The sequence below is a fragment of the Onychomys torridus genome, chromosome 14, assembly GCF_903995425.1.
Source record: "Onychomys torridus chromosome 14, mOncTor1.1, whole genome shotgun sequence".
Classification (NCBI taxonomy): domain Eukaryota; kingdom Metazoa; phylum Chordata; class Mammalia; order Rodentia; family Cricetidae; genus Onychomys; species Onychomys torridus.
Window position 1 is genome coordinate 47,710,436 of NC_050456.1, and position 19,456 is coordinate 47,729,891.

At 44.8% G+C, this 19,456-nt stretch overlaps 1 protein-coding gene across 1 annotated transcript; it reads right to left on the bottom strand.

Annotated features, from left to right (window-relative positions):
- Positions 1–2,392: 2,392 nt before the first annotated feature.
- Positions 2,393–19,218, bottom strand: Rdh11 (retinol dehydrogenase 11). The gene is made up of 7 exons (XM_036206507.1): positions 19,083–19,218; positions 14,933–15,051; positions 14,434–14,589; positions 11,666–11,770; positions 10,460–10,669; positions 8,185–8,374; positions 2,393–3,092 (listed from the first exon to the last, which is right to left on the bottom strand). Exons 1-7 carry the CDS (start codon positions 19,145–19,147, stop codon positions 2,987–2,989), a joined length of 951 nt encoding a protein of 316 aa, XP_036062400.1. The 5' UTR covers positions 19,148–19,218; the 3' UTR covers positions 2,393–2,986.
- Positions 19,219–19,456: the final 238 nt, after the last annotated feature.

Consider the following 19,456-nt stretch of genomic DNA (forward strand, 5'->3'; position numbering starts at 1 on the left):
ATCTGGGATTGTTAGTGGTGGTGAAAAGTCTTATATTTCTTTTTCTTATAAAAGATAGGCCAGGAGTGGTGTCACACGCTTTTAATCCCAGCACTTGGGAGGCAGAGGCAGGTGCATCACTGAGTTCAGGCCAGCTTGGTCTACAGAGCAAGTTCCAGAATAGCCAGTGCTACACAGAGAAATCCTGCCTCAAAAGTAAAATTAAAATATTTATATTTAAATGTATGTGTATATGTATGCATACAAGTGCACTGCCTGTGGAGCCCAAAAGAGGGTGTTGGATCCCCTGGAGCTGGAGTTACAGGTGGTTGTGAGCTGCCTGTCATGCAGGTAACAGTTGTGTGATCCTAAGAGCTGTGCCTTCTCTTCAGCCTCAAGCCTCATATTTCTGCCACAGAAATAAAGAGGTACAAACAAGGAGAGCCAGCCATGACCAAGAGCTGTGGAAACAGTGACCTTTGGATAGTGGCATGAAAGGTAAGTAGGAAATAGATTTGATGATTGGTCTGATGCTCACAACCCAAATTAAGGCATGTGTACTGTAATGAATCTGGGACACATCATCCATTAGAATGGGAAATAGCTGCATAACCACAGTAAGTGTTTTCTTTAAACTACAATTAAACTTTGTTTTAATTCTTACAGTTATAATCTGGAACTAAAAACATGATAATTGAAAAGAACCTTTATTTTCATTGACAGTTGAATATAAATTAAGTAAAATATTAATTCAGTTATTTGCTGCATTACCAAAAGTTTCCCAATTTCCCCATAAACTCATTTTTAAATATATAGTTTAACGGTCAGAAAGAAAACCCACCAAAATTATTAATTTACAAGTATTAGAAGTTAAAGATTGTGGTCCTGTCCGTCTTACCTATTCAAGTTAAAATATAATTGTCAGCCCAAGAAGATGGCAAATGATCTTACAAGGACATCCTCCAAACAAGTGATGGGACATGAGGAATTCCTGACTCTCTTTGCCGATAAAGCTCTCCAGATAAAGCACAGACTCTAAGTCAGCTGAAGCTATCTCTCCTTTCTTTTGAAGTACTGGGATCCAACCCAGAGCCTCACACATGCCAGGAAAGCACTCACCTCCATTCCTGAAATCGACATCTTTTCTTTTTCCTTAACAAAATGATTTATGTGTGAGTGCCTGCATGTGCATCACATCCGTACAGTGCCCGTGGAGGTAGACGAAGGTATTGGATCCTCTAGAACTGAGGCTAGAGATGGTTGTGAGCTGCCATGTAGGTCCTAGGAATTGAACCAGGGTCCTCTGAAGCAGCAGCCAGTGCTAAGTCATCCCATCTCTCCCCACCTGACCCCAAATTGACATCTTAATAATGTTAAGCTAGTATAAGGATATGCTCTGAAAGAGTATGCATTGACTGTAATTACCAGTGTCAGTCCTTAGGATAAATTTTCTAAATAAAGACTTGTAGCTGGGCGGTGGTGGTGCACACCTGTAATCCCAGCACTCAGAAGGCAGAGGCAGGTGGATCTCTGTGAGTTCGAGGCCAGCCTGGTCTACAGAGCTAGTCCAGGACGGGTTCCAAAGCTACAGAGAGAAACCCTGTCTTGAAAAATCAAAAAAAAAAAAAAGACTTGTTAATTTTTCACTCTTGTGCTTTGGACTTTTTCTACACACACACACACACACACACACACACACACACACACACACACAGTGAGCTTTCTTTCCCTCTCTCTCTCTCTCTCTCTCTCTCTCTCTCTCTCTCTTTCTGGTTTTTCAAGACAGGGTTTCTCTGTGTAGTTTTGGTGCCTGTCTTGGATCTCGCTCTGTAGACCAGGCTGGCCTCAAACTAACAGACATCCACCTGCCTCTGCCTCCCGAGTGCTGGGATTAAAGGCGTGTGCCACCACTGCCTGGTCAATAGTGAGCTTTCTATAGCTGCCTTATTACTGTGTTATGGTTTTAGATTCCTAACTGATCCCTTTCTATCATAGATTCCCTCCCAGGATTTTTCTGTTCTTAAAACTTCTTCCCTGCCGCATCTGTGCTTCTCAGTGACTGATTACAACATGTACAGAGTCTCCCTCTCTTTGCAGCCATACTCGTTAATATCAAAGACTCCACATGGGTCTGACCTCTGGTCATTTGTCTAAACTAAACTACAGTCTGACTGAGGACTTCTCCTTTGTAGGCTGCCGTGAATTTCGTGGAAACACTTTCGATTGCATGAATGCACAAGGAGATACACAAAGACCAGCACGGTGATAATGAAAAGGCCTTGCCTTTTCTGTTTCCTAAGAGAAACAAAGGTACAAAAAAGAGGCCTCCATGGGTCTGGAGTCAGTAACTGAAGCCCAGTGCCTATCTTCTCATAACACTTCATTACCTCCTCACTCAGCTGAGAAACAGTGGGAAATGACAGTTTGACTTTATTTTTATTTCCGCCCTTCAAATTCCACAAACTTCTTAGAGAAGGAAGCTCATCTGTGATCTGGACATGAGAACGTGTTTCAGTAGCAAATGCTTCAGACTGCCAGATTTAGTGAAGACTTTCCGCTAAGTATCCAGATGTTGGGGCCACAAAGGCTTGCTCTTGAGCCAAGTCACTGGACTCTGGGGGTTCAGCTGAGGTTGCTGTGGAGCTCTTCGAGGACAGTTTGGTTGGCTGGGAGGAGCATACCTAATTCATATTGCCATGCACCAGTCCTTTTAGGGCTTCCATTCTCTTAGGAATGGGCTTCCAAAGGAAAACAGGAGCTGCGTAGGTCATTTGAGGGTACTCTATCTTACTGCATGATAGATAGCACTAGAAATATCGGCAGGCACGGGAACAAAGTCAGTCAGTACAAACTCAAAATGTTTCCAGGAATCTGGCAGTGTACTGGGATTTAACTGGATGGACACCAAGCAGGCAAGGCTTGAAGGTCTGCTCTCGTGCTCAAGGTTTTGGCCACTTTGAAGGACAATCATCATCTCTTCCAATCTTCTTTGAGTCCAAACCACCACTTACCAATCCGTAGGGAGGCCCAGCAGGTCACAGCTGACATCCCACAGCCGTCTGGCTACTGTCTCATTACGAGCTTGGCCGGAGACCCATGTCAAGTGACAGTCACTGGAAGGGAAACAGAGATGAACAGAGGGTTAATTATGGAATTTGTGCTGGGTGATGGCAGCACATGCTTTTAATCCCAGCACTCGAGAGGCAGAGGTAGGTGGATCTCTGTGAGTTCAAGTTTACATTACTAGCTCCAAGACAGTCAGGGCTACACAAAGAAACCCTGTCTCAAAACCCTGCCCCCCCCCCAAAAAAAGAATGGAATTTGCTTTTTGCCTAGAATAAAAAATATGACAGGAAAGCAGTCTAGTGTTCACAGGCCCCCAGGTACTTCACAGGGACAGTGCTGTCCCATTCATTCTCTGATCTTTCTGTTTGTTTGCATCTATGTAGCCCAGGCTAGCTTGGAACACTTGCTCTGTGGCCCATCCTGGCTTCAAACTCATGATCTGTCTGCCTCTATGCCCTCCCATGAAATGCAGGATTATAGGTATATGCCACCACATCCAACCTATTCTCCAGTCTTTCCCCTAAGAAAATATTTCTATCTTCTCCCTATACCATGTCTAATCAGAATGCTTTGTCTGTTATACAATGTGATCAGTGCCTCCCTGACACCTGGACAGCTCCATCTACTTCAAATGAGGCTGCAAGGTCTACCCTTCAAGGCCCCAGACAGTGTGTAGGAGCTAAGATCCCACTGTTCACAGTGGCTGCAGAAGGCATCCGTACATGAGTGAAGAAGGTTCACTGCCTGGCATGCTTGAAGCCCTGTCACAAGGGGACCTGGGGAGGAGTGAGAGGAAGCCACTTTCATAATACCAAACCCACTCTGTTATAATGGCAATAATACTGATCTTGATGGTTCTGGTCAACACCGTTGTGTTGAGGACACAGTCAAGCTACAGAAAGGTATTCATATGCCTTCTCTGCATTGTTATAACTCTGCAGGACAGGTATCCAAGCCTTGTATCAAGGACAATTCTTTTAGTCATTTAAAATCCTCTGCATCTAGTACATTTTGTTTGTGCATATATGTGTGTATATGTGTGCATACTCATGTGCATGTGTGTACATGTCATGTGTGTATTCATGTATGAGGAAAAGGTTGACGTCAAATGTCTTCCTCAATCACCCTCTACCTTATTTTTAGGACAGGGTCTCTCAATGAACTAGAGGTCACCAATTCAGCTACACTGGCTGGCCCCCAAGCCTCAGAGATCTTTCTGTCTCTGCCTCTCAGTGCTGGGATTACAGGTGTGTACCACTGCACTTGACTTTTCTGTGGGTTCTGGTGAATGACCTTAGGTCCTCAGATGAGATGTTCTAGTTAAATGAGAATCATTTTATCCAACGATCCTGCAAGAAATGCTGGTGGGAACCCCGAGCAAAGTAACTCTGGACCAACTCCGAGTGTTTACCAACTGAGCAACCTCCCTGTCCCCTCTAGTACATCCTCATGCTGGGATTGTCCTTGTCCTTTGTCCCTGCTTTGTCCTCCAGGGCAGTGGTTCTCAATCAGGGGTGACATCCCTCCCAAGGAGACTTGGTAATGTCTAACTACAGCTGCGGTTTTCACAATGGACAGGGGTCTACCAGCGTCAAGTGGGGCAAGGCGGGCTGCCAAAGATCCTACTGTGCACAGGACAGCCTCCCACAAGAAAGGTCAGGTGTTGCGGCTCAGACACTCTGCGTTACATTTACACTTTGTTTGCAGTTAGAAAGGCCTCCTCCGAGCGCAGCTGACCTCCCCATGTCACCAAGAGTGAGCAGCTCTGCCCTCATCCCTACAGTTATAGGAGGTTCAAAGCCTTACCCAGCAAGACTTCCTCCCCAACACAGGTATAAATAGAATCAGAAGTTCTTTCAGCCTGCAGGGTTGGCCACAGGCAAATGAGGCATTTGTATTGTTCTCCTCTCTGAACTGTGCATCTCTGGGAACCCTCCCTCCATTTTGTCAGCTACTTGGTATATGTCTTTAATTCAAGTATTCAGGAGGCAGAGGCAGGAGGATCATAAGTCCAAGGCCCACCTGGGTTACTTAGCAAGGTCAAGGCCAACCAAAATACAAAGTGAAAACCTGTCTCAAAAACAAACACAAAACCAAAAAACAGAGCTGGGACATTGTAGCTCACACCTATAATGCCAGCATTTGGGAAGCAGAGACAGGAGGCCTGACACAAGATCCAGGCCAGCCCCGTCTGAAAAGCTACAATGAAAGCAAGCAAATAATAATAGTAAAATTAAAATTATATGAATGTTTATAGTATTATGTAAATAGAATAGTATGTTCATTTTATGCAAGATATATGATGCTATGTCCACACAATGAAATAGTCTTTGTAATTAAAAAGTAATTAAGTAATGACATATGTTTGGGCATGGATGAAACTTGAAAACATTAGGGTAAGTAAAAGAAGACACAGAAGATTCTAGTTGTATGGTTCCGTTTATATAGAACATCCAGAATAGGCAAATCCTTGGAGACAGAAAGTAGATTAGTAAAACCAGCCTGAGGGAATAGCCACTGAAATAGCTGAGGCCTCAATTAAAACAGACTTCCACGCTCGCTTCTAGGTACTGATCTACATGACTGCTGCTAGGTCAAATGAAGTAAAAGTAATGTCCACAGCAGAGAAAAAGTCCTTACAAGTCAGTTCAATCACCACATGTGCTAGTGCACACCTGTAATCCAAGCATCTGGGAATTAGAGGCAGGAGGATTAGGAGTTCAAGGCCAGCCTCATCTATAGAGTGAGTTTGAGGCCAGTGTGAGCTACAAGAGACCATGTCTCAAAAGAAAGGAAGGCAGGAAGGCAGGAAGGCAGGAAGGCAGGAAGGAAGGAAGGAAGGAAGGAAGGAAGGAAGGAAGGGAGAGAAAAAGAGGCTGATGTGGTGATGTACACCTTTAATCCCAGCACTGTGAGAGGTAGAGGCCACTGTTTAAGGTCAGCCTGATCTACACAGCAAGTTTTAGGACAGCCAAGGCTACATAGTGAGACCACGTCTTAAAAAAAAAAAAAATCATTCCAATGCACAGAGCTATGTATTTGTCTAGTGTATGGTGCTTTTATAGTTTATATAGTTCTTAAACTTCAGGTCCTCATTTTCCACTACCTACTGTACATTGTGTGGCATGCAGATATCACACACGAGACACATACGGTCTCAACTGTCACTTCAACTGACTGTCCATTTCATTTTTAATTTTTTTGGCAATAGCAAGCTTACCTCCTAACCAACTTGTCCCTTTTGGAGAGTGAATAGCAAACAATGGAATTAAGACAGTCCCAGTAGGGTGTGTCTGCCCTGCGGTCTTCCCTGTAGAGGTGGAGCCATCATCCCCTCTAACACTGAGGTGCATTTCCTTCTCTGCCTTGTCGGCCAGACTTCATGCCCACTGCCTCGGAATTAAAGATCCTCAAGTCCTGTACTCTTTTCCCACGGCTGTTTCTCGGTTCATGTTCTCATCAACCTCCTAGTACCACGGATGTGAAACTGGGTTACCAAATCCTCCTCCAGCCCCACACTCATAGGCACCCACTACACTTCAGACCTCTCCCATGTAAGCTTCTTCTTCATTCCAGTTCTCATTACTTAAAACTCTGTGTCTTACTGGGTTACTTGTTCATTCATTTATATATATATATATAAGTTTTCTCTTTTCTTTTTCTTCCCCGAAAGCACAGATCAGATTCTGTCTCTCCGTTGAACCAACTTCTAGGGCTCCTCCCTAAGTCTGGCATTATTAGCTTTTATCATCTGCTTACTCATCTTTCCAATCTAATACTATCCACAGCCTCTTCTCTAAAAACGTAGATTATTTCAACAATATCTTGAAGGTGGAGGTAAAACATGTTAGAAGTTTGATCTATGTTTTCTTACTATTTTCTTACTAAAACTATGGTGACAGGCTGAGGATGGGGATGGGGCAGGTTTGGCCATGGTTATTGACAGCTGAGGCTGGACCGCGGGTATAGATGGGATTAATGTGCTATTTATTCTACATATGCTGCATATATGTTCAAAACATTCCACAAGAAAAGTTGAGGCAGAAGCAGGCAGATTGTGAATTTGGGGTCAGTTTGGGCTAAACAGAAAGACTGTGTCTCAAAAAATAAGTAAATAGGAAATAGGAATGGCGATTAGCTTAGTTGGTAAAGTGTATGCATGCTTTGCAAGCACGAGGACTCCTGTTTTAAAAAAAAAAAAGCCAGGTGTGGTGGTATGTGCTTGTAATCCCAGGACTGGGGCATTGAGACAGGTGGGTTCCTGGGGTTCACTGGCCAGTTAGTCTACCTTGGCATGTCTCAAGCTAAAGAGAAATCTTGTTGTTCTGTGTCCCAGCCTCTTCAAAAGGTGGATGGCCTGAAGCTGTCCTCTGGTTTCCACATGTACTGACACACATGCACCTTTACACACACTAACATGCACACAACACACCCAAAAAAACCAAAACAGGGCAGGGGATATAGCAAAGATAGAACACCTGCCTTAACATTGCAAGAGGCCCTGGTTTCCATTCCCAGCACAGAGAAAATAATAAAACAAAATGGAAGGGGATCTATTGATACTATTTCAATCTTGAAGATAATAGAGGAATACAGATTAAAACCAAAACAGAAGGTGGGGTCCAAAAAAAGGAGGAAAACAGGAGTGACATGAGAGAGAAAGAGAACAGAAACAGAGAAAACATAATTATTACTATAAAAGACGGTATAAAAATAAAGTTAAACCTAGCAGGTACTACATAAATGTGAACAGGCCAATTCTCCTATTAAAAGAAAAAGTCTTCGATTCAAAGGACAAAAGTTATTTTAAGAAATGTACTTAAATTTTTAAAAGTGTCTTGTTATTTTCACATGCATGAGTATTTACTTATCTGCCTGTATGTCTGTGCACATGTCCATGCCTGGTGCCCCTGGTGGCCAGAGGAGAGAGTGTTAGATTCCCTGGAGCTAGTGTTATGGACAGTTCTAACTGGGTGTTGAGAATGGAACCCAGGACCTCTGGAAGAGCAGCCTGTGCTGACAGCCATGTCTCCATCTCTGGGATATACACTGTACACAAAAGCAAATACTATACCAGACAAACCCAAGTTTTTCCCTTAAGCAATAACAACTCGTTTGCAAAGACAGATACATTCATACCTGAAGTGACTGCCACTTAGGCTCTCCAGACCCTCTGTTAAGGCACAGTACAGGCTTGTCTGGGCTCCTTGCTGAGGGGTCTTGATGAAAAGGGAGAAAAGCTGCCACATCCATCTCATAAACAATGAGTGCCGAACCAGTTCAGAATGGACCGTGCCAGGGTGGACAGAATACGTTGTCACTCCAGAGCCTGGTGCAGGTGGGTGTCATGTCAGAGAGGAAGATAAGACTCGATTTCACCAACTAGCCAAAGAGAGCAAGGCACGGGAAGACACACATGCCCCCCCCCCCCCCCCCCGACAAAAATCTACACTTGTGGTGACATCACACATCTTACAATTTTATGATGCTCATCCTTTTTTTGGGGGGTGGGGGTTGAAATAGGGTTTTCTTTTGTAGCTCTGGCTATTCTGGAACTCACTCTGTAGACCAGGCTAGCCTCAAACTCCAGAGGTTGTCCTGCCTCCTGGGTGCCAGGATTAAAGGCGTGCACTACCACCACTGCCTGGCTGATGCTGATACTTTTTAAAAAGATTTATTTCTGTTTTATTCTGCGTATATGTGTGTTTCTCTGTGTGTATGCCATGTGTGTGGGTGCATGAAAAGGCCAGAAGATCCCCTGGAGCTGGAGTTATAGGCAGGGACTGAACTTAGGTCCTCTGGAAGAGCAGCAAGAACTCTTAACTGCTATATGCTCACATTTATAAATCTATACCCCAAATTGTTCCTTTGAATGGGGGTAAATTTGTATTGATTACATGGAAAGATCATTGAGATCTTGTTAGAATTGTAGTTCCTCATTTCTGACACACACAGAGAAGAAAACGCTTGGGAAAATGACTGGTAGCTGCCGACAGTGGTAACTGGAAGGATGGGGATGAATGGAGGCTTTTTGTCTTTAGTGTACATCTTTGGAAGTACTATTTGAACTTCTTTACAGTGAGTGTCATTCACACATAACTAGAGTGACTTTACACACGTGGCTTATACAAACACTTGTTAACATCTCCCTCCCCCATTAGATGTAAGCCAAGTCAAGGAAGTACCTGAGCCTGTCTTGTCCTGTACTTCATCCCCAAACCCTAACTAGGACATGGGATGCATGTCTGTGGGATGGATGATGGATCTTCCCTGGCATCAGGATTCCTGTATCATACCACTATTTTCCACTTAGTTATCACAACTGCTAGGGTCCCTCACTGGTGCACACTCCGCTTTTACCTAACTCTCACACTGGATGCATATCTCTACCTCTGGGTCATCTTGACTTCCCAGCCATCCCTTAGTGGTTCTTACTTTCATTTCTCCTGACCCATCCTGGGCTGATAAAGGATGCCTGGCCCTAGGCACAGACTCAGCTTCGGGACTGAGCTGACCACCTTTCTCTCATCCTTCCTTCTTTGCCTCTGTCCGTGTGGTCTGATTTCTGCTTCAACAGTGGGGCTCTGGCTCCTGATTCCTTGAGCTTGAATTCTGTCTGGCTCAACTCCTAAGCACTGCCCACCCTAGATTCCCTTTCTCATTATTAGAAATGCACAGCAGACGAAGCTAACGACCCCTGTTTACTTATGACTAGAGATCCCCCTTCTCAAGAATATTTTCCCTTTTGTTTTTAAAAAATTATTTTTTGTTATGAGTGTTTTGCCTGCAGACATATACCCCACATGTGTGTCTGGTATCCGAGGAGGTCAGAAGAAGGGGTCAGATCTCCTGGGATTGTGGATAGTTGAGCAACCATGTGGCTGCTGAGAACTGATCCTGGGCCCTTTACAAAAGCAACACATGCTCTGAACTGCTAAGCCATCGCTCCAGCCCCTTATTTGACCCTTTGCTATTAGAGAGATGCACCCCCCCCCCCCCCCCCCCCCCCCGTCCACCAATCCCAGTACATGTTTCATACTAACGTCTGTTATTAAGTTCCATTTCACTTATCACTGGAAGTGAGAAACTCTGACTTGCTTGTGAGGACAGAATGGATTATGACAGCAACCCCATGAAGCAGTCCGAACTGCACCTGGGAGGAACTACATCTTGAAAATCTCAGTAACTTCCTGAAAGCCACACAGCAGTAAGCAGTGGGGCCAAGCCCTCAGATTCAAAGTAGGAATTTCCCTGTCCCCAGCCAGCCACCTCCAATGGTCAATGTGGGCGACTTACAAAACCATACCGTTACACTTCTGTCTAGGTGATGGGCTCTGGAAAACAGTCCCCACCTTATGGCTTTTCACTATTTCCCACTCACTTTTGCCTCTCACACTGTTCACCCCACACTCACCTTTCAGCCTCCTGGCCAGTTCCTGAGTGAAGAGAATGTTGGCTAATTTGCTGTGGCAATAAGCGAGACATGCACTGTAGAACTTCTCACCCTGCAGGTTATGGAAGTGGATCCTTCCCAGATGATGTGCCAAGGAAGACACATTGACTACCCTTGATGGGGCTGATTCCTTCAGTTTTTCTAGCAGCAAATGGGTCAAGAGGAAGTGACCTGTCGAGAGAAAGTGGGGTTATCAGAGTTGTTGAGCACCCGGCTGGGCTAAGCCGCACAGCGGCCAGCAGAGCTCAGCTCTGGAGGTAGCTGCAGTAGCAGCTGTAAGAGGTGAGGTGGCACTCAGGAACGAGGCCCACCGCTGCCACTTTCCATTGTAAATTAGAGAACAAGTTCAGAGGGGATCTAAGGAATAGAAACAGCCAAAGACACGGACACCCTTACACAAGGCAGCTCTGTGCTATGGATATGAATCCTGTTTCATGTCAACAGCGCTGAGCGGCCACTCTTGGAGACCAGACAGCAGTACACACTCAGGAGGTTGAGACAGAAAGATCATGAGCTGGAAGGTAATCTGGGCTACCTAGTAAGACCTTGTCCCCCAACAAATGAACACAAAGAGAACATGGCCTCTACCTGATGCTGACCATAAGGATTATTCATAAGAATGGCAACACATCCCTCAGTCTAATCAAGCCATTCAAATCTACCCCCAACAGAAGCCAAATGGGAATCACAGATTTAAAAAGTAGGGAGAGGACTTGGAGAGGTGGCTCAGCAGGGAAGAGTGCTTGCTGCTCTTCCAGAGGACCCATCTGGTTCCCAGCACCCATATGTGGAAGATCACAACCACCTGGAACTCCAGCTCCAGGGGATCTGATGCCTTCTTTCCACTTCTACAGACACATACATACATGTAGCATACACCCACACAGAAATACACGTATGTGTGTGTGTGTATGTATGTATGTATGTATATATGTATGTATGTATGTATATATGTGTGTGTATGTATGTACAGTAGGCAGAACTTGGAGCAGGCCTCAGGGCTGGTTAGCCCTCAGCTTTCAGGCGGTTCTCAACTATTTATTATGCATGCATGGTTGATTATAGCCCTGAGCCCCAATGATTCCACAGAGAAGGTTTGATCTGACCCCGAATTTTCCGAGAAAGTTTAGGTTCCCTCTGGCTTTGGACCGAGGAGAGACTTCTCACCCAAGTGGTTGACTCCAATGTGCATCTCAAAGCCATCTGCCGTCTTAGAGTAGGGACACATCATCACTCCTGCATTGTTGATTAGAATGTGGAGGTGCTTTTCCTCTGCAGGAAGAGAAAACAGTCATGGCTTTCACATCTCAGAAATCATCCTCACAACCCAGGCCTAGGCCTCCAAGGAGGGGGAATGAAAGCAGGGATGTAAGACTCCACTTTCCCCCTATATCCCCTTTCAGTTTCTTTGTTATTGGTTTTTATTGTGAGACTGGGGCTGATCTCACACACTTTTACAGGGCAAAATTTTCTAGTTCCTGCCACAGAATATATGTCCAGGCTTTCCAAAAGCTCCTTACTCATTGTCTTGGGGAAGTGTTCTGTCCATCTCTCCCAACAGAAAGACTTCCCAAGCTGAATGGGAAGATGTAGAAGTTGGCAGGAAAGGATGTTCCATAGGCACTGATACTTCTAGGATTTGGGCCCCCAAAGAAACCTGTCACCTCTCTCTTGTAGTTCATTTCCTGTGTGATTTGTAATTCATGACTGTAAACTCCTAAGGTGGAAGCTGCCTTCCTTAAGCACCCCTGGGTGATGGGGGTGAGGCATACCTGAACAGTGATCTTGGGTCTCCTTTTGGTGAAATACCAATTCTAAACAATGGTATTGCATTGATGTATTTGAGTGAGAGAGAATACATGACATGGAGTGTGTGTACAGGTCAGAGGACAATGTGTGGGAGTTAGTTCTCTCCTTCCACCACATGGAAGCAGGCACCTTTACCTGCTGAGCCATCTTGCTGGCCCCACAGGTTTTTAAATGAAGATGCTATAACACTTAGTAGAATGACTTCATGATATCAGCTTGGGTTCTAATTTCTTGCAGATCACCACCCTTCCTTCATCGATCCAGATCTAAGTGTGTGTTTGAATGAGACGTCCCCCATAAATCTCGGGCATTTGAATACTTGGTCCCCAGTTGGTAGTATTTTGGGAGAGAATTAGGCAGTGTGGCCTTGCTGGAGGAGGTATGTCACTGGGGACAGGTTTTGAGGTTTCAAAAGGCTCGTGCCATTCACAGGACACTTTCTGTGTCCTGCTTCTAGTTCAAAATGTGAGCTCTCAGCTGTTCCCGCTGCCATGCCTTTGCTCTGTCATCATGGACTCTAACCTTCCGGAATTGTAAACCCAATTAAGTGCTTTCTAGTATAAGTTGACTTGGTCATAATATCTTATCACAGCAAGAGGAAAGTATCCAATATACTAAGAAAGAGTAAGTTGCTTTATTATGGCCCCAAGGTGGTAGCCAGGGTTTTGTTTTTCTTTTTAGTACTTATATCAAGGACCAAATGGCTCTTGATGAATCCCAACCTTTTATACAGCTCCAGCTCTCAAAGGCCTATCACTTTCCTATCCCAGCATGGATGTTTATGACAGACCCTACCAAGCCCAGCCCACATTGAGTTCTGATGTTCCCGCTACAGTTTGACTTTATCTCTTGCTCACAATTGTGAGTTTGGGGCTCTGTGCTGGTTTGAATGAGAACAAACAGATCCCATAGGCTCATATATTTGGATACTTGATCGATAGTTGGTAGAACTCTTTGGGAAGGATTAGGAGGTGTAGTCTTGTTGGAGAAGGTATGTTACTGGGGGTGGGCTTTGAGATTTCAAAAGCCCATGCCATTCCCAATTAACTATTTCTGCCTTGCGGTTACAATCAGGATGTGATCTCTCAGCTACTGCTCCAGCACCATGTCTGCCTACCTGCTGCCATGAACCTCGCTATGATGGTCATAGACTGTAGCCTTCTGGAACTGTGAAATCCAAATTAAACTGTAGTAGAATATTATTTGAAGGTGTGTTACTTTTGTTTATGTTGCATTTGTTTATCTCTGTGAAGCTGTGTTACTGTGCCTGTCTAAAACACCAGCTGGTATAATAAAGAGCCAAACAGCCAATAGCAAGGCAGGAGAAAGGGTAGGTGGGGCTGGCAGGCAGAGAGAATACATAGAGGGAGAAATCTGGAAAGGGAGAAGGAGAAAGAGCCAGAGAAGGGGAGGACATCAGGGGCCAGCCACCCAGCTTACACAACCAGCAAGCCTCGGAGTAAGTGTAAGAATTACAGAAGTAAGAGAACAGGAAAAGCCCAGAGGCAAAGATAGACAGGATAAGCTAAGATAAGGAAAGCTGGCTAGAAATAAGCCAAGCTAAGGCCAGGCATTCATAAGTAATAATAAGCCTCCATGTGTGAATTTATTTGGGAGCTGGGTGGTGGGCCCCCCACAAAGAGCAAAAACCCCCTATAACATTAAACACTTTCTTTTATAAGCTGCCTCGGTTATGGCATCTCATCATGGCAATAGAAAGGTAACTCAGACAGGTTCTCTGTCTGTTTCTGCATCTTTAAGATGTCCCTTTGATCTTAATATATTGGCATAATGATAGAAATAAAATTATGCCGCCGGGCAGTGGTGGCGCATGCCTGTAATCCCAGCACTCCAGAGGCAGAGGCAGGCGGATCTCTGTGAGTTCGAGGCCAGCCTGGTCTACAGAGCGAGTTCCAGGACAGCCTCCAAAGCTACAGAGAGAAACCCTGTCTTGAAGAAAAACCAAAACCAAAACCAAAAACAAAAAACAAAAAACAACCTTCCAAAGAAAGTTGGGGATTTGGCTCAGTGGTAGAGCGCTTGCCTAGCAAGGCCCTGGGTTCGATCCTCAGCTCAAAAAAAAATTATGCTTCAATGGTCATAATATAGTCTTTGTCTCCACTTACCAGCTAAGAAGTCTTTGGCAAAGGCTCGGATAGACTTGGTATCAGCTAGGTCCAGTTTCCGTACCAGGACCTGCTTGTTCCCGGTGGTGGCTTGGATCTCGCTAGCCACCTGCTCCCCCTTTTGGACATCCCGGCAAGCTAAATACACACGGGCTCCTGTCAGCAAATGAAGAAAAAATTGTCAGCTTAATTTTCAAGTGGTTTGAGAGACTGAACACAGATGCTGAACGTTCCTGATATTTTACAAAACAGCAATTTTTATCCCTTACGTCACAACAGTGGTATATGAAGCAAATGAGCAAAGAAAAAATAGAAGTGATATTCATTATGTTTTAGTTTTTTGTTAAATGCCCACTAGATTCAGTCTATAATAGGAAATTAACGAGGTGCTTGGAGTATTCTTACATTCAAAATCTGGGAAGAAACAATGAATATAGTAATCACTAGGAAGGGCAAAACATCAGCAGGGCAGGCTGGGAGCAGGCGCACTTGCACTTGCCTCTCTGGGCCAGGTCTTTGGCAGTCTCCTTCCCAATGCCTGTGTTTGCGCCGGTGACTATGACTACCTTTCCGGGAAGCTGGACATCGGATGTACACACCCCACTGGACAGCATTTTCCTAGAATCATAGGAAAACATATCAGTTCTTCATTATCCATTCCTGCTGAGGGCTCCTGCACCTCCAAGGCTGCATTTGCTTTTATTTTTCCAATGTTGTTCTTTTATAAGCTTAAGTTGAAAGGTGACAAGGCCAGCAAGATGGCTTAGCAGGTAAGCATGCTCACCTCAAGCCTGTCAACATCAGTTCAGTCTTTAGGAACTATATAATGGAAAGTTAGAACTGACTCCTGGGAGCTGTCCTCTGATCTCCATGTATATGCCATGGTACACTCATGTGTACCCACTCAAACATACAATAAATACATATACACAACAAATAAATGCTTAAAAAAATGGAAAAGAAAGAAAGAAGACAGCCTTCTGCTCTTAAGCCAGGTCTAATCTTACCACTTAGGAGACAGAAGAATCGAGTTCAAGGCCAGCCTGGGCTACTAAGCAACTGTCTCAAAAAGGAAAACAGAAACTTTATGCTCTTGTTTAAGGACAGAAAGTGATAGCATTTTAAAGATAAAAGTTAGATCTGGCTGGGCATGGTGGCACACGCCTTTGATCCCAGCACTCAGGAGGCAGAGGGATCTCTGTGTGTTTGAGGCCAGCCTGGGCTACATAGTGAGTTTCAGGACAGCTAGGATGATGTAGAGAGATGCTGTCTCAAAAAACTAAAACGAAGTTCTATCTGCTCCCTGATGTAGTAAGAATCTTAAAAATTCTTATTAATAAAATCAAACCTGAGGCCAGTTATTGGGGTGAATGCTGGAAGATCAGAGAAGTAGAACAAGCCATAGCTTCCTCAACTTGCCAGTTCCTCAGCTGATCCTGTTTCCTCAGACTGGAAACCTCTGAGTCCTCATCCAAATGAATCTCAGCTGAACTGCTGCTCCAAAGCCAGAATGCTTAACCAGCCAAATGCTGCTAGTTTCTGTATCCTTGAACTCACAGAGATTCAGGTAGATTTCTGCCTCTGGAATGCTAGCATTAAAGGTGTGTGCTACCACTGCCTGTCCTCTATGTTTAATATTGTGGCTGTTCTGTCTCTGACCCTGGATAAGTTTATTAGTGTGCACAATATTTTGGGCAACACAATACCAGCACAGCCTGAAGCACAAGGCCCCTGGCTGACTGACTGGTCAGGCACCTGACTTCATTTAGAGTTCCCCATCAGGCATTTTTGGCTTAGGTAATCACAAGACTCAACCAAGTAGAAAAAACTTCATCTTTGTATACTAATCTGTGACAAATGGCATTTTATGATCTTGAGAATGGCTAATCCAATTCAAAGAGTAGAATCATAAGCTTATGAATCTAGGTCAAAAATAAGAAAAAGATAACTCATCATTCACACATTTTAAAAAACATTTAAGAATGAGACAGGAGCTGGAGAGATGGCTCAGTGGTTAAGAGCACTGGCTGCCCTTTCAGAGGACCTGGGTTTGATTCCCAGCACAGACATGGTGGCTCACATCTATAGCTCACAGCTACCTGTAACTCCAGTTCCAGGGGATCTGACACCTTCACCCAGACATACATACATGTAGGCAAAACACCAGCGCACACAAAATTAAAAAAAAAAAAAAATTATATATATATATAAACAAAAGGCTGGGAGTGTTGGTGCATACTTTAAAAAAAAATGGGACAAGGGATTTAGCTTGGGGTAAAAGCATGTGCAAAGCCCCAGATGTAATTATAAGGTCATAAATTAATAATAGAATAATAAGCCGGACAGTGGTGGTGCACGCCTTTAACCCCAGCACTCAGGAGGCAGAGCTAGGAGGATCTTTGTGAATTCGAGGCCAGCCTGGTCTACAGAGCAAAATCCAGAACAGGCACCAAAACTACACAGAGAAACCCTGTCTCAAAAAACCAAAATAATAATAATAATAATAATAATAACAGCAACAGACCAGAGTAACACAGAAAGCGTGAGGATTTGTATCTTGTTTGTCTAATAGGAGTTCTTGGTCTATGCTGTATGCTCTGCAGCCTTTCCAAATGGGTGAAGCACAAACACAACCCTCAGGTTTATCTATTCTCTACAATCTTGGGACTAAAAGCATCTATTGACTAAGTGGTGTATTTTGAAAGAGCATTTCAACATATTCCTTGAACTTGCTAAATGCAAACAGCCTCTGAAGCTACTGCTTAAGGCAAACTAACGCCTGGGGCTAACTAAACCTCTCTGCTCAGGCGTCAGGCCTCTGCCTGTCTCTCACAGCCCTTCAGATTGAGTGTCAACACTGTCAAATCCTGAGGACCTGTGCTTGGTTCTTTCTCCATTATCAGCAAAAACAAAAGATAGATCAACTACAAAAGCCCAATTCTGGCCCCACTCCCACAAGCTCCAATGGGGATAATAAAGTCCTTATATAATCTTTCTCTTTCTGCCCTCACTCCCTGGGATTAAAGGCGAGTGTCACCATGCCTAGGTGTTTCCAATGTGGTCTTGAACTCACAGAGAGATCTGCCTGGCTCTGCCTCCCAAGTGCTGGGATTAAAGGCGTGCACCACCACCACCTAGCTTCTGCTGTGGCTTGCTCTGACCCATTTTCTAGCCACCATTTTTGGCTCTGTATCTAGTGGCTGTCTGTTCTCTGACCCCAGATAAATTTATTAAGGTGCACAATATTTTAGGGAACATAATACCACCACACTTCCCCTTTTGTCTTTGTTCATTTATAGAAGTTTGCCAAAAAATTTTCTTCATGGTTTCTCCTGAATTTCTGTTCTCTCTTGTTGATCTACAGTCATTGGTCCAGTGTTTTCCCTTACCACCCCTTCTACATACTCCAGAAGGAAGGGGCATTCTATTGCCATTGTTCCTTGAAGAAACATTGTTTCTAGAAGTGCCCCATTTAGTTCTGGTTCAAGTCTTTGTTCAGATTCTATGTGGATATGAAGATCTGGTGGTGGAAAGAAATCCATGTTTTCAAGTGAGTACAAGATCCATGTGTGGGGTTGGGGGTTTAGCTTAGTGGTAGAGCGCTTGCCTAGCAAGCACAAGGCCCTGGGTTCGATCCTCAGCTCCAGAAAAAAAAAAAAAAAAAAGATCCATGTGTGCCTACTACATGTGAGAGCAGTGAGTATTCAAAGAGAAAGTAAAACTACGAACGGAAGAAGGCCACCAGGGAGAGAAGGAAAAGTAAAGAGAGAGGGAAGCCGATCTTAATATTACTACGGTAAGAAATGACAGGAGGATCCGGCCCAGCCTCAGGTCCAATAGGAACTACAGCCATGCTGCTAGACGATTATTACTAGTCCACCGTCACTCCTGGTGACTTACTCAGAACCAATCAGTGGGCTGCCCCTAGTGGAGCGCGCCTCTGATTCTCCGGCGGTCTAGGCCAGCTTTGGGCTGATCTGACACCAGGTGAAGAGACTATTTCGCCTTATTTCATTCCGTCCTTCCTCTCCTGGTCCCTAGGAGTCTAATTCAGGCAAACACACACACACACACACACACACACACACACACACACACACACACACACACACGAAAGCAATCTACCCTTTCAATTCTTCCTGTAACATCTGCACGGATGAGTGAATAACAGTAAAGAGCATACATGCAGTGGGGCTACAGATAAAACTCGCGTCGGGTTCAGAAAGCAATAAAGTGCAAGCACGCGCTATCTGTACTACCTCAAAGGCTGGAAGCAAGTAGCTAGACAAAGGCTGGTTCTAAGCGTGGGAGTAGAGGAAATAGCATTGAGAGCTGCACCCCATGGTAGGGTCTGAAGCCCGCCACGCTGTCGGGCTTCCCCCCAGCCAGAAGCAGGTGGTAGGTGGTGCTAGGGGGAAAGTAGGCCAGAGGAGCAAAGCAGGATGCTGGGGACCGGGAGCCCGTTCACGACCAACCGGAGTCTGGCGTCTCACCATGCCCACATCCAGGGCACCAAGATCTCGCCTGCAGTCTTTTTCTTTTTCTTTCTTTTTTTTTTTTTTAAGGGGGGAAAAAAACGATGAGTTTCAGTGGGGATTCTTGTCCTCTCAAAAAGACCTGGCGAGAGAAGGCAACACATTCGCACAGACCTGATTTTCGGCGTGGCCAGGTAGAGGATGAAGGGAAGACAGAGGAGCAGCAGGAGCACAACCATCTCAGCACCGCTGTAGCCCAGAGGAGGTTGATGCTCCAAAGCCGCTGGCGGACTATGGCTTCTCTTTCCTAGTCACACCCACATTCAATTGCAACCGCCCAGGAGCAAAGCCCTCTGGGAAATGTAGTCCAGGATTTGGCGGCCGCCTGGCGGCGTACTTTCAGGCTAATGCTTCCAAGCACTATTGAAGAACCCAATAATGGAGAGAGGCAGTATCCAACGGCCTGGGCCCTGTGGGATCCTTGAACCAGCCCTTCTGCAGCCCTCTGGCCACTAGTGATTCTTTGAATATCGCCCCAGTTTGCTTTT